The 14,215-nt window shown below is 30.0% G+C and overlaps 1 protein-coding gene across 1 annotated transcript in view; it reads right to left on the bottom strand.

Moving 5' to 3' along the window:
- Positions 1–14,215, bottom strand: part of Smp_126140 (putative integrin alpha) — a gene marked incomplete at both ends in the record, with an annotated part of 64,653 nt that overhangs the window by 10,364 nt on the left and 40,074 nt on the right. The window contains 3 exons of the mRNA XM_018793981.1: positions 4,838–5,323; positions 9,511–10,320; positions 12,683–12,871. Of these exons, the coding sequence (XP_018648439.1) occupies positions 4,838–5,323; positions 9,511–10,320; positions 12,683–12,871 (1,485 nt within the window). The remainder of the gene's footprint in view (positions 1–4,837; positions 5,324–9,510; positions 10,321–12,682; positions 12,872–14,215) is intronic.

Below are 14,215 nucleotides of genomic sequence, written 5' to 3' on the forward strand. Positions count from 1 at the left end.
TTAGTTCAAATCAAAAGAATTTCTCAAAGGAAACAAACATAATTATTATTTCTATATCAAACTAGTTGTAATTTTATGTCCGGCTTTTTATCACATGATTTATCCACCAACCGAAATATGACTTTCCCAATCTCAACACTGTGCCAACAAAATGACGTTAGACAGGTATGAGCAGTCTAGAGTCCTTATTAGTTCCTTGTCCGCCCAGCGCTTCCAATTGAGTCCTGAACACCAATTACAGCTTCTGCTGTTCGAATCATTTATTTCAAGCATACTCGGTCTATATAACAGACAGACAGACTGCATCACACCATAAAATAGAAAATAATATTTGTACAAGATCATGCCGAATGTGGCTATGAACGTGGGAGACTGTAATCAATAAAGTGAGTATAGTTTGAGAATAGTAAATCGTATAATAATAATCAATTAGTCAAAATGAAACTTATGATAATAGGAATATAGGTATATATAATCTAGTTACTGAACAGTTATACAATAGGAATATATATAAAATACTAGACTATTAATAGATCTCAGAAGTTACCTGTAATTTAATTTCCACTTGGATATAACAAAACTGTCTAAATCTTTAGTGTAACATAATCTTTCAACTTAGTTTCAGTATTATGGTGAGATATCAGTAGGAACTCCACCTCAAAAACTTCGAGTGCTGTTTGATACAGGATCAACTGACACTTGGTTCGCTTCAAGGAATTGTTGGTTTCTTGATATATTTTGTTGGATGTTTTCGTTTTACGATATATATATATATACTAAGATGGTGTTTAATTTTTCATAAAATATTTACTCTTCCAGGTAAAACAACTACCGTTTACAGAAGTCGGTAATATTGTTCTATTCTATCTCCGTTGTTTGATTTTCATTGAAGTCGTAATTAGTTCTTTTCATTTACTTCTGAACCTACTAAATTGCTCTCTCATTATGTTAATCGACGTTGTGTTAACTTGAACTAGGGACTATCTTGACCGTGGCCGGTTGTATTTTGATTACATATCTTAAAACATAAGTGCTGATATACCATTATTGTGACATAGAACACTTGATAACGGTAATATTTTTCCAATTTTTTGATTATCTACCAAGAAAATGGTTACTTTCATGAAATGAATGGTTTGTGGGTAAAAAAAACTTCACTTAGAACAACTAACTGTCAAGTTGACAATTAGCGTGATACTTACAGCTAAGTGAATGCGAATTTTAGATATCATAATAATGGTAGCATCTAATCAACTACAGCTGAATCGCGTAAAACCAATCAACTTTCGAAAAAAGAACGGTCAAATTGTAACCTAATCGTAGTATATTAGATTTAAATCTGTGGATTCATGCTTTAAAAACAGTTAATAAATGAAAAGCCATCGATTTGTTCAGTTTCGTGTTCTAACGAGTTGTATTTAATAACCCAATGATTTCAGAAAGAAAAAAACTAACTTTACAGATTGACATGATATGAATGGAATATGTAATTTACTATTCTTTAACTTTCAGGTTTTACATTTAAATTAGCATACATCACTGATTGGTTTCATTGCATTTAGCGTCTACTACCCTAATTGATGATTTCATTTTGATATTAATAATCCTAGCTTATTGTATTGATGTGAAGAGCATCAACTTAAATCTACGGGTATCTACCTCTGATTCTATAACTGATTTTCACGTGTTACTACATAGTTCACTATTCTTAGTATCAATAAGCAGTGGAATGTAGTAGATACAACAACAATGATAACTTACAATAGCTTTAAAAACAAACAACAAACCTTTTAAATAATCATAACAAAATTATTCAATTCATCATAACATAAATCGTTGGACATTGAAAATAGCATATTTCTTATTATTATCTTTCAGTTTAAATTAAACATATGTTATTAATTATCATATATTGCAACAAACAAGTTACAATATACAAGATTGGTTTGTGTACTCTTTAAATTTTCTGCCAAACTAGAAGTAAATATCATCATCATAGATATTTTTACTTCAATGAAAACTATATTATCATTACAATCCTTTCTTCCATGAATTGTAGGTGTCACATTCCATTGATATTGTAAACTATTCATGTCAAAATTTCAATGATTTGTTCAATGTTAGTATTACTTTTTTTGTTTAGAAAAATACACATAAACGGATAAAAGTATTGACATTTACCTATCTGTTGATTACCATATAATTTCCATAGCTTAACTTAAATCTAATCAGTATACTTCAATTAATTTCTCAATGTTATTATTTGATGGTTTTTATCATGGATTGGTCGACAACAAGTTTGGATGGTCATCGCAAATTGATAGGAATAAGTCAAGTAAACCATTGGATCCCAGATTATCGGTCTGAAAATTAAGCTCTCTCCATTAGTCCTGGTTTCGATATCAACACTATTGAGAAGACTTATACTTGAGCGAAACAACTGTTCAGTGGTTTCTGGTTTTAGTGCTTGTTTAATAAATATCAGTTCGTATTATAAACTATGAAATCTAATAATCACTAAAATCCCCCATATTAGCAATATTATTTTATGACTATTGAGCCCCTACTCAATACAAGATATTGTACTTCAATGGTCTTTCTTAAAGTTTGTGTTACATCATAGTACCAGGAAACAGGTTCTATAATCCAACTAATAAATGAACAATTAAAGAGCTGGTTAGTAGTCAGATGAATAAACATGTTTTGTAAAATATTGAACAATCAACTAGACAAATCACTTTGTTAAAACCCTTTTTTCTCGTATTGTGTTGCTTCTATAAACGATAAATAGTTATTATTCAGACTACGTAGTCTTCGCTGATACACAAAATGAAATCATTTCCGACAATGTTTCTAGAAAAAGTTGATATTGGATAGTGTTTATTTTAACTCAAAATATGGACACTTTCTTCTTCTCTGTGGTAATGACGTCTCCTCTATGATTCAGTCATATATCAGTGGGATTAATGATAAGGGAGACATTGTGAATACAAAGTTCTATCGATTTCCCTATTATATGATACCATATTTACATATAATTAGATATTTTAGCATTCATATTACTAAAGGAAGAAGGGTTTGAACAGAAAACTTTTGAATACAAAAGTTGAAGAAAACTGACACTAAGTCAATAAATAAAGGGTTTAAGAGCTACTATTCGTCCAGCAAGCCTCTTTCGTCACTAGAACATATAAGATATTACTGGTTTACTTTTAATACCATAACTAGATATACTGACTGGAAATCCTATTGCTTACGTAATGCATAAACTAGGTGTTCGAACGCTCATAAAACAAGATAAAATTGAATATAGTAAACAACCTTAGTTGATTTGATTTATTTACCTTTCGTCTCTTATGTTCTAAGTGAGATAAAATAAAGTCTCATGTTGAAGTTGCTTAGAAACTGACAACATAAGTTGTCTATTAGTACTCACAGTTGGTACTTTTGTTATAATGAATCACGTTGTAGATGGATTGCGGCTGGTAATAAATTCCAATACACCCATTTTGTTCTATTTGATACTTATCAGCTGAATGTATCCAGATTCCGGTATTGTTTTTCAAATCGATACTTGATCCCAGTATCTTGTCTTTCAAAAAGCCAACACATTATCTGCAGAACCACTGCACCCAGATAACCACAAACTTACTTAATGGTAATGAAGTCAAGATGCACGAATAACAACGAAAACTGATCTATATCCTGTCCTGATTATCAACAACTGGATACCTTAAACTTTTACAAATTCTTACGGCAATTCACTTTTACTGTAACACACAGTCAGTTTTATGATAAAATCCTTTCCAATCACTTGAAGTTTATGTAAATTAGAATAAGGTGTAGTTCTTCAACTAATTACAATCTCATTTTGTTCTATATATATATATATATATATATATATATATATATATATTGACGAGTTTTCATTTCTTTAGTCAGATTTCTGAACTTTTCATAGTAACAATAAAATTATAAGGGAAAAACGAATTACATCTTAAACTTAAATAATAATAAGTTAAACCATCAAAGAAGTTCTTGTTTATAATTCAAAGGTCATGATATGATCAGTAGCCGGAATGTGTATATAAAAAACACACCGTCATTATTATAGTTAAAAGCATGAGTCGATTGAAGCTAGACCACCAAGGAAAACCTGGAATCTAGCTTCAATTAACTCATGCTTTCAACTATGAAAATACTAAATCTCCACAAAACCCCTTCTCATTACATAACATGTAATTTTATGAGTACGTACTTACTTCTAAGAAATCGATATGATAGTTGTAAATAAAGTTACCAAACTTCAAAAGATGATTTATTATGGTAATTGAATTATAAAAGTCAAGTTTATTGTTATAAGAATGTGATCAAAATAAAATTCTTATAATAATATTTACTAGAAACAAAATCATTTTCATGAATTTTCTTGACAATTATATGCATTTTCAGAAAGGGGTTTTTGTGGAGATTTTAGTAATTTTATATGGTTGAAATCATGAGTCATTTGAAGTTACACCACCATGGAAAACCTGGAAGCATTGGACGGCCTTTTTGTCCTATTGTGGGACTCCTCAGCAGCGCGCATCCACCATCCCGCCTCTCAAGATTCGAACCCAGAACCTACTAGTCTCGTGCGCGAGCGCTTAACCACTAGACCGCTGAGCCAGCATCCAACGGTGTTAATGTCTAACTGATTACCGTCATTATTACTTCGAACATTTTTTCTCATGTGAATTAAATAAATCACATAGATAATTCATTTTTTATATCATTCCTATTCTTATTATTATCAAAATTACTACTTTTAAAATAAAAACATTTGTTTTAAACTTACTTCAACTTTAGCAGCCAATTTTAATTGATAAGTAATACTTGCTTCATTATTATTTATATTATCATCTGTATTTCCACTTATCACTTTAGCTGTTATTGTTAAATCTTTAGGAATTGATAAAGTATCACGTTTATTCCGTTTAAGTTGATATGAATGATAAATAGGTTTAACGTATGATTCCTCATAATCATTATTATTATCCCTCTTTACAGAAGATGAATGTCTGTAAAAATCAGTTTTCATTTCATTATCATCTTCATGTTTTGGTTTATTGATCGTTCTTGATAATGAATAATCAATTTTTTTCTTATCATCATTATAATTATGTGAATGATCATGATCTGAAATATTTTCTGGTTGATCATTTACTGGTTCATCTAATTGTCGAAATGCTCCAGCTGTATTTATTTGAAAAGTGAATGAATAAAGATGATCATTTCCTGTATAACTTAATGGATCATCTAAATTACAAATCAGTTGTGTTTGCTAAAGAATAACAGGAGAGGGGGGGGAGAAAATGAAAAAAACGAAAATATTAGTCATTGAAAAATGTGCCTATTTTAGAGATTATGAAAGTTAACGAGCCTACAGTAATATCTGTATTAAACGTGATTCGACTATGACCTAGTATAGTGAAAATGAATGATTACATGAATAATGTAAAAAATTTGATCAATTACTCAAAATGAACTTAATTTTGCTAAAAGCCGAACAGACAACCCACAGAGTAATCACATATGTTCACATAGTTATACATTTAAAATTTACCAAGACTTAAGCTGTATGTATTGTTTAGTGTAAAATGCAACATCCGATGTTTGTATATCAATCAAATTTCCAACTTGAAATGTTTATTAATGTGTTGTAGATTTTCATTTTGAAAAAGAAAACAATAATGAATTGAAAAAAGAAATACAAGTTAGAAATAGAACAAAATTGATAAATGAACAACTGTTCAAATATTTTCAATCACCGCCTTATTAATAATAATAATACACATAACATACAAGACAATATTATTCCTATTTTGGTAGCATGATTCATTATAGAAAAGAAAAAAGAGAAAAATTTTAAATCAAATTTATTGATCAATGTTCAATAAATCTAACCTTAAATAAATGATAACTGTTACATCTAGAGCTTAGATTCTTGTTATGCCGCAAACTACTAGACTATTTGAATGATCGAACCCGCAACGTCGCAAGAGAGAAGACAAAATACTAATAAGTAGGAATGTTATCCCCAAAACGTGTCAAATATAGTACAAAAATCTCATGTGTTTATAGTTTTTGGCTGAAAGTAAATCATCATTTTGGACAGCCAATAGGCATATAGGGGGTCCTTCTTATCCATCCAACAGGGAAGCTACACGTCGACATTCTAGAATGTTCCTCTAGCAGTGATTGGATGGAATGTCTTCGGCTCTTTTGGGCTTTATGAGGCTTCCTTGATTTTACCAAGGAGCCATCCTTACAATAACTGACATATTCTAACCTTGAGATTTATTTTATTCGGTTTAAATTTTTTATTTACATTTTATGGGTTAGTATAATAAAATAAAACATCATTCTCATAAATAATAAATGAGTCATTAACAGAAATCTATGCGATTATCATTAAGTGTATAACGTATATGTATATATATATATATATCGATTTGATTTGTTTTATTACATTCCCCGAAATTCAATTTTTATGAAAAATCAAGCCATTAAAATGGGGTTTTTTGGTAGAAAAAAAATGTATTTCATTATTACTTTTTATCGATTTTATATCCCAATTCCTTAATTTGAAATATATATGTATATATAACAGAAATTAATGTTCATCGGGGTCTTTGTTTTAGGAGCTAGTTAATAATGAAATATAAATTATTAATTTGGGAGAGAAATCGGTGCCTAAAAGAAACAGAATGTGTTTTTTTTTCCTGTCGTCCAATTAAGGTTACAATACATTAAATATGCATAAATAATTCAGTAAAATTAGTTGAGATAGAGTCGCATTCAGCGGTTAGCGTTTTGTTTTTCCAGTTCATTTTAAGATAGTTTCAACATTTACTTTTAATACAATACATACACTAAATTTTGAAAGTTATGTAATCAAAGATGTGAATAATATGTGAAAAACTGATGTTTTAAGACAAGATTTTGTTTCATTGATAAGAAATTGTATTACAAGAATTGGTTTGTTGTTGTGTAGAGTTTGTAAACAATACTATAAAATATAATAACTAGCTGACGAGTCCCAAACAGGACGAAATGCGCGTCCTGGATTCCACTACTAGCCACTTTCCATCTCTGCTTACCATGCTTGTGAATTAAGGCTATATCGAGGCAATACGCACATATGTCAATAAGAGACTGATCAATTGCAGTCCTAAACATCAATGGGAAGATTTAAACAAACAATACCCAGTGAATTCAGTGTTGGTAATGCAAATAATTATTTAAGATTAAATTGATACTAAGCCTATGGTATGATGCTATCATATAAAAGCAGAAATGTTACCTTGAAAAATTATTACTAAGAACACTTTGAAAGTTTTCTCACTTAAGTATAATAATCAACATCATATTTTGGTAATAACAGCGAGATTAACATATTGGTTAGATACTTAGTTTCATGGATTTTCTTGATGAAATGAAAATTACCGATATATTTGTATATGTATGTTAAATTCACCTAAAATTTCTCAGGATTAAAATAATTTCAATAAGAACAGCAACTTTACTGAATATTTTTTGAAGTAACCGATTGCTTCACTGAATATAAATGAAGACAGTTCCACAGTAAAAATTGTATTCCTGACAAAAGCACTTACTTAAGTTGTACATTCGCATGTATAATTTTTTTTTAAATATTAGAGTCTATGGAAGTATAAAAATAGATTACATCACATCTTGTCATTTTAATGTTCGTCAAATGGATAACTATCACTCGTATTTCTGACCCGCAAATTTTTTCATCCTCTTATTCCCCTCTAACCTCTTGATCATTACATAGCCTTCTTTTGAATTTCGAAATTTCGTATCGTTTTTTGTATCAGAGCATTAGAGTATTTTCACACTTTAAATCATCAGTTAGTCTAAGCTAGATCACTACTGAAAACGTGAAAACACTGAAAGGCCGTTTAGTCCGAGTATGGGACTCCTCATCAGTACGCATCCACTACAATAATACAATCTCCATATATCTCCATTCTGATAGTAATCATGTGCTCGATAGTGATTAGCTTCAAGATGTAACTGCTGAAGTTATGACCGATGGAGTCCAATCTGTGTCGGGTGTAAGATAGCTATGCGCCTCAAATAAAGGATGAAGGGTTGTCCAAGAACACACATTGGTTGAATTTAGATATTAGTCTTGTTCGATGTTGGCTCAGGCGTTCGCACGTGAGACCGAAGGTCATAGGTTCTAGTCCTGCATGCAGGATGGTGGACGCGTACTGCTGAGGTGTCCCATACTAGGATGAAATAGCAGTCCAGTACTTCTAAGTTTCTAGGTCTAGCTTAGATGGACTAGTGATTTTCAATGTGATCTCTTTTCATTCTCTAAAATCATATATATTTAACAAACAACTATAAATACGAATTTATGGCTCAAGTAAATGATTTCATAGGGAAGAAAATTTTCCCTACTGAATTCTCTTTATTCCTATTGAATATTTTAAAGTACTTCTTAATTATTGGTTATTATAATTATGAGTAGGTAAATAGTTATGATAGTCAAATGAGGTCATCGGAAATTTTTTAGTATCCAACTATACACATTAAAGATAAACATAAATTCATTATATTTAATTTTGTATAAACAATGCAATATTTATAGCTATAAATGGAAAAGAATTCAAAATGAAAAGCTTGAAAATACGTTTATGATTACGTGGAAAAATTCACACAGACTACTGTTTTATGTAACCGAAATTTAGGAGATTTATTGGATATTTAAACTTTCCTTATTAAGGTAGCTAATGAAATTACTACATCTTTTTTATTATAAGCATAGTTTAAAACACATAGTATACTAATCATATACTTGTTCACTGGTTTTCCATATGAATCATAGGAAGATTTTATCCACAGATCAACAAACTGAAGATATTCAGTTGAAAATAATTAAATCTTGTTGAAATCAACTGAATCCAAATTAACGTTCTCTTATACATAATAGACGGTCTTGGGAGAAGCTGAATCTGTGTATACGGAAGGATTGGATGCTGCAACTTCTTTGCCTAGACATAAAATAATGTTATGTGATTCTTAATCAAGTTCAGTTATGTTGCTCAGATATTATGAACTCTCAATTTTTATCTTCCCCTTCACATGAAGTATTTTTCGCTCATTATTGATCTTTTCTAATTTACATGACATCAGATTATCCTATAATAATTACTATTATTACTATAATGACATTGGCTCAGTACCCTGATTACGTTTTCTTCTGTTTTATGTATTAGCTCATTACTTCAATTGTAAATACTTAAAGTATGTATGATGTATAACACTGAATATGTCAATTTAAGTTTATATAAGTATGTGAAATATTAATCATCGTAATATAAAATCAGAAGATATCTAACCATAAAAACTTAGGAATGAAATTATTTAAAATAACTGTTTGTTGAAATATTATAATTATTGTAATGAACGCATCAGAGTAAATTATAGACTAACTTTCATATCACTCAATGTCACAGTTTGACATAATAAACCTTCTGGTATACTAAAACTCAATTGATCAGGAAATATCATGTGTAATTGAGTAGAATAAGCATTTTCACCTAAATTCCCAATATGAACAGTAATATTTCTTTGACTAACACGTTCTCTAAAATAAATAATTGATTTATCTGTTGGACCTTCAGAGATATCGATCATTTGAACTTGTAAATCAGGTCGACATATATTATCAACACCACAGGCTGGATTGGCAAATTGCATTGAACGACTAATAAAGGTTCGATTGCCCAAGAATGGATGCAATATCCATGATGATATTGATTTGTGTTCAACAAAAGACATTGGCTCATGTACAGGGTTTAGTGTTACATTAATACGTACAGGTTTCCATAAAAGTGTGCTAATTTTCGAGATTAAAGGTTTAACAATAAAATCAAATAAAGTTATCCGACTAGAGTTTTCTTCCATCAATTCATCGGTTTTCAATTCCACAAGCATATCAATAATTCCTTTATCCGTTGACTGGTAAATCGTTTGTTTCCGTGTTGCTTGTATAGTGAGACGTTTATTTTCAGGCTGTTCAACATCTGAATCCAAATCGATCGATAGTCGAAGTTTCCAATCTTTAATTTGTTTTAGTAAATGTTGTTTACCATTAATTCGAGCAGATAATTGAATTGGAAAATAGCACTGTTCATCACAAGTTAAAGTATCTTTATATCTCCATGATAGGGTTGGTTGTGTTGGCAGTTCCCAATTTGGTAAATCAAACCATAAAGTGTTACGTCCACGAAGCATTACAACCTATTTAAATCAAAATAATAATTAGATGAAATTTTAGATTTAAATGTTGACATTCACTTGTGATTTAAAGATTGACAAATTCAATGTAAAAGATACAAACCAATTTTTAAATCTGTTGAACACCTTACTTTTAAATCTATCAGAAATATACATATGAAATCGATTGATAAACAAATATTTGCTGATAGGTAGTTTGATATTTACCACAGTCCGTCCACCATAGATTCAGTGACATCACAAACACCTGGAAATGTGTACATCTGTAACACTAACATAACATTAACTAAACCCTATAAACACATAAGCATCAGTTAGCATTCACCATGAATTAGACCGAAATAATATAAAAGAAAAGCAATTAATTTGGAAGCAAATTTCACTACAAATATAGAATATCATTTATTCAGCTGCTGAGATGGTTACATTTTAATCAAGATCGACACATAACTCTATTATATTCCGTACAGAATACTATATGATGTCATCATCGTGATGTTTCAGTTATTAGAATAATTTACCCAGTGGTGACATTAATCTGAATTCAAATATGATTACTTCAAACTAGTCATTTCTTTATTATAAATTCAATTATTAGATTTCTAATACTTCTATTTGGCTTTTGTTTTAATCTCTCGTCACAGTAAGCCTTTTCTTATTCAAGGAAGATCTTTTTAATATCCAAAATAGTTATAATTATTATACACATGTAATGGTAAAAACTGTTAGAACTTATGGTTAGAACGATTGTTAAGGTAAATGATATACGAAGATATGGGAGTAATTTTGAATATATTCCGCAATAAGAGGATACAAGTATCTAGCGTCAACTATTTCTTATACATGAAGTGAAATAAGCTTATAATTAAATTCTATCAATTAGTTTGTAAAACCTAAACAATAATAAGAAAAAGATGGAAGAAATCATCCCACAAGGCAATTCACATAACCTTACGCAACAAATACTTTCAAATTAGGTAATTTACAATGATATTTGTTGCGTAAGTTCGTTTTTTTGTTTTCATTGTAATGTTTTCGCTTCCTCCATCAAACATATTCCCAGTGTATCAACTGCCTACAAATAAAATCACCAATACTATGCACTAATAAATGAATGAACAATAATGTAAAGTTTGACACTTGACATTTTCCCAAATGTTTTGACGTTTGATTCCCTAAACTCTCTTCATATCAAACAAAATTTGTTTGCTTGTATATTCTTAACGAACAATTAGCTGGTAAATATAAATTCGGTTAATTGATAATTAATGTGTAATAAATTAGTAGAAAAAAATGTTTGTTTAAAAAGCACTGTATAAAGAAATAGAATACTATTATTAGAAGTCCCGACATTAGTTTAAAAATTATTTATGAAAATAGTTGTTGTGAATAAAACACAGTGGATACAAATAAACAATGTAATCGTTACGACAACAGAAGTATTACAGGTACACTTCATCACTGGTTTTTAAATTAGATAAGAATGTCTTTTTATATCTAATAGTTAACCAATACCTTTTGTCATTGTGAAGATGCTTGAATCTTAGTGAGATCAACAGTCGATCTCAGTAAGGTAACTGTTAAAAACCTGGGAGCATAATATTGTGGATTGATTGATATTAAACTTTCACACTATTGGGTCTCGGTTCGTTAGCCTAAAGGTCAAGTGTTCGTGTATGTGACTGATGGTCTTTGCTTCGATCTTCGGCTGTGGGGTCGTAGATCTTTACTAGAATGATGAAGCTGTTCAATAATTTCAGGGGTTTCAATGGTTGTCAGTTTAAATCAACTCATGATCTTAATGCAAGTTTTTATTCCGAGAATACGTTCTTTATTTCAAATCTATATTATCTACATTTACTCTTTTTTTCCTTACACTGATGCTGCTATTATTACTTTGGCATCCATCTTATTTATTTCATCTCAATGTGTCGATGTGAATTTTGGTAACTTAGACCGATATAAATTTTTTGATTGGTTCTTATATTGCTTATTTTTAAATGATTTTTGATTGACACCAGCTTTTTTCACCGTAATTTCGGTTCTTATCCATCGTTTCATTGAAAAAGGCTATTGACCAGTAAATTAGATTTGAGGAAATAAAATAACGCCTTAAGTTCAGTATACCTTATCAGTTATTCAAGCCCTGTTCTATTTCAAACAAGTTATTTCCAGTGTTTATGTGTTGTTAAGTATATGATAATACTAATGGTCAGGAAATGATCGGCGTTGTTAACAAATTGCTTGAAATACAATTTGTAGTAATCTGTAGAGAAAAAGTAATACAGATCATTAAATAAGATGTATAAAAAAGGGGAAAAATAAATACCCTTTCCCTAATAAAATCTTCAATTAAATCACATACTTGATCACTTTCATAATCTCCGACTACAAGATCAGGAGCATGATTTCCGTCTAAATCATATGAACCAGATAAACTCCAACCAAATGCTTTGAATAAACGTGGAACGTCTGATGCATAATCATTAGTGAAATCAGTACTGCCACATATTGTTACAGGAGATTGTTTAGGTAAATCAGATGGCCATATAGTCTATGATAAAAATAATTGATATATATATATATATCTTTAAAAAGCGTGCTAGCTTATCAGATCGTCGATAATCTTTGATAGAAAAGGTATCTATGGCAAACATCAAACCATAACATACAATGAAAGCTATTTATAGTAAGTTCGTTTTGCAAATTAAATGAGCGGTATTCATTAGTCAATGTTAAATGAATTCAATCCACTTGGATTCAATCAGTTATGTTCACTTTTAGAGGACTGACTAGATCAATTGATCATTTCTTTAATTTATATAAATCTCTTGATTCAGATAGCTCTTTGATCAGCTTCATTCAAGCTTTTATTCCATCTCCATTAATGTAACTATTTATTGTTATTATTATTATTCGATTACAAAACAGATTCATTTAAGTGAAACCTATTTTTAAAACAAATTTGACAAGTCTTGAACAGTCTATGAAACAAAAATCAACTTGGGCAGTGAAATTCAAAGACACCAATAAAAATAGCGTTCTATAAAAACGTATGACAATAATTATTTATAAATTCTTATTATGAAATCAACCTTTTCTTTCTTTAGACAAAACTAATTTTCTACTTAGATCACGGAGGAGTAGCTAATTAAAACAAAGTTTCAGAGAGTTCAATTCATCAGTATTAAATGATGAAGAATATGAAGTGACCAACTGTAAAGTCGTTTACGTAGTACATTTTATTGGAAGTGTGGCTATCGTTAGTTAATCTGAGTTTTAGCACTTGTCTAAGTATTCACTATTTTATTCTCGGAGTTTTTCACATCAATTTATTTTGAACTAAGATGATAAATACTGTTTCATAATTTCAGTTTTATAATGAACAGTCGTTTAACAGTTAAATCATTTAGCTCTCATCTATTAAATCAGAGGTTTATATATTACTCAGCCTAATTTGGTCTGAACAACTGATTAATATTACTATCTATACTTAAATAGAATAAATATAATTATCAGAATGCCTGGTATTAACCCTTAATTGATAAATAATTTACATTCTATATCAATCAACAGTTTTTCTTCCTGAATTTTCATTATCAGAATATAATTTATTTTGATAGAATTACTCCAATGAATATGGTACTCAGACTAACTTCCAAAAATTTAACTATTATTAATAGAAGGGGGTTTTGTGGAGATTTAAGTAATTTTATATAGTTGAGATCATGAGTCAATTAAAGCTAGACCACCATGGAAAACCTAGAAACACTGGACGGCCGTTCCATCCTATTTCAGGGAATCCTCAGCAGTGCGCATCCACGATCCCGCTTCGCGAGATTCGGACCCAGGACCTACCACTCTCGCGCCAGAGCACTTAAGCGATAGACCACTGAGC

Source organism: Schistosoma mansoni, chromosome 1 (assembly GCF_000237925.1).
Source record: "Schistosoma mansoni strain Puerto Rico chromosome 1, complete genome".
NCBI lineage: Eukaryota > Metazoa > Platyhelminthes > Trematoda > Strigeidida > Schistosomatidae > Schistosoma > Schistosoma mansoni.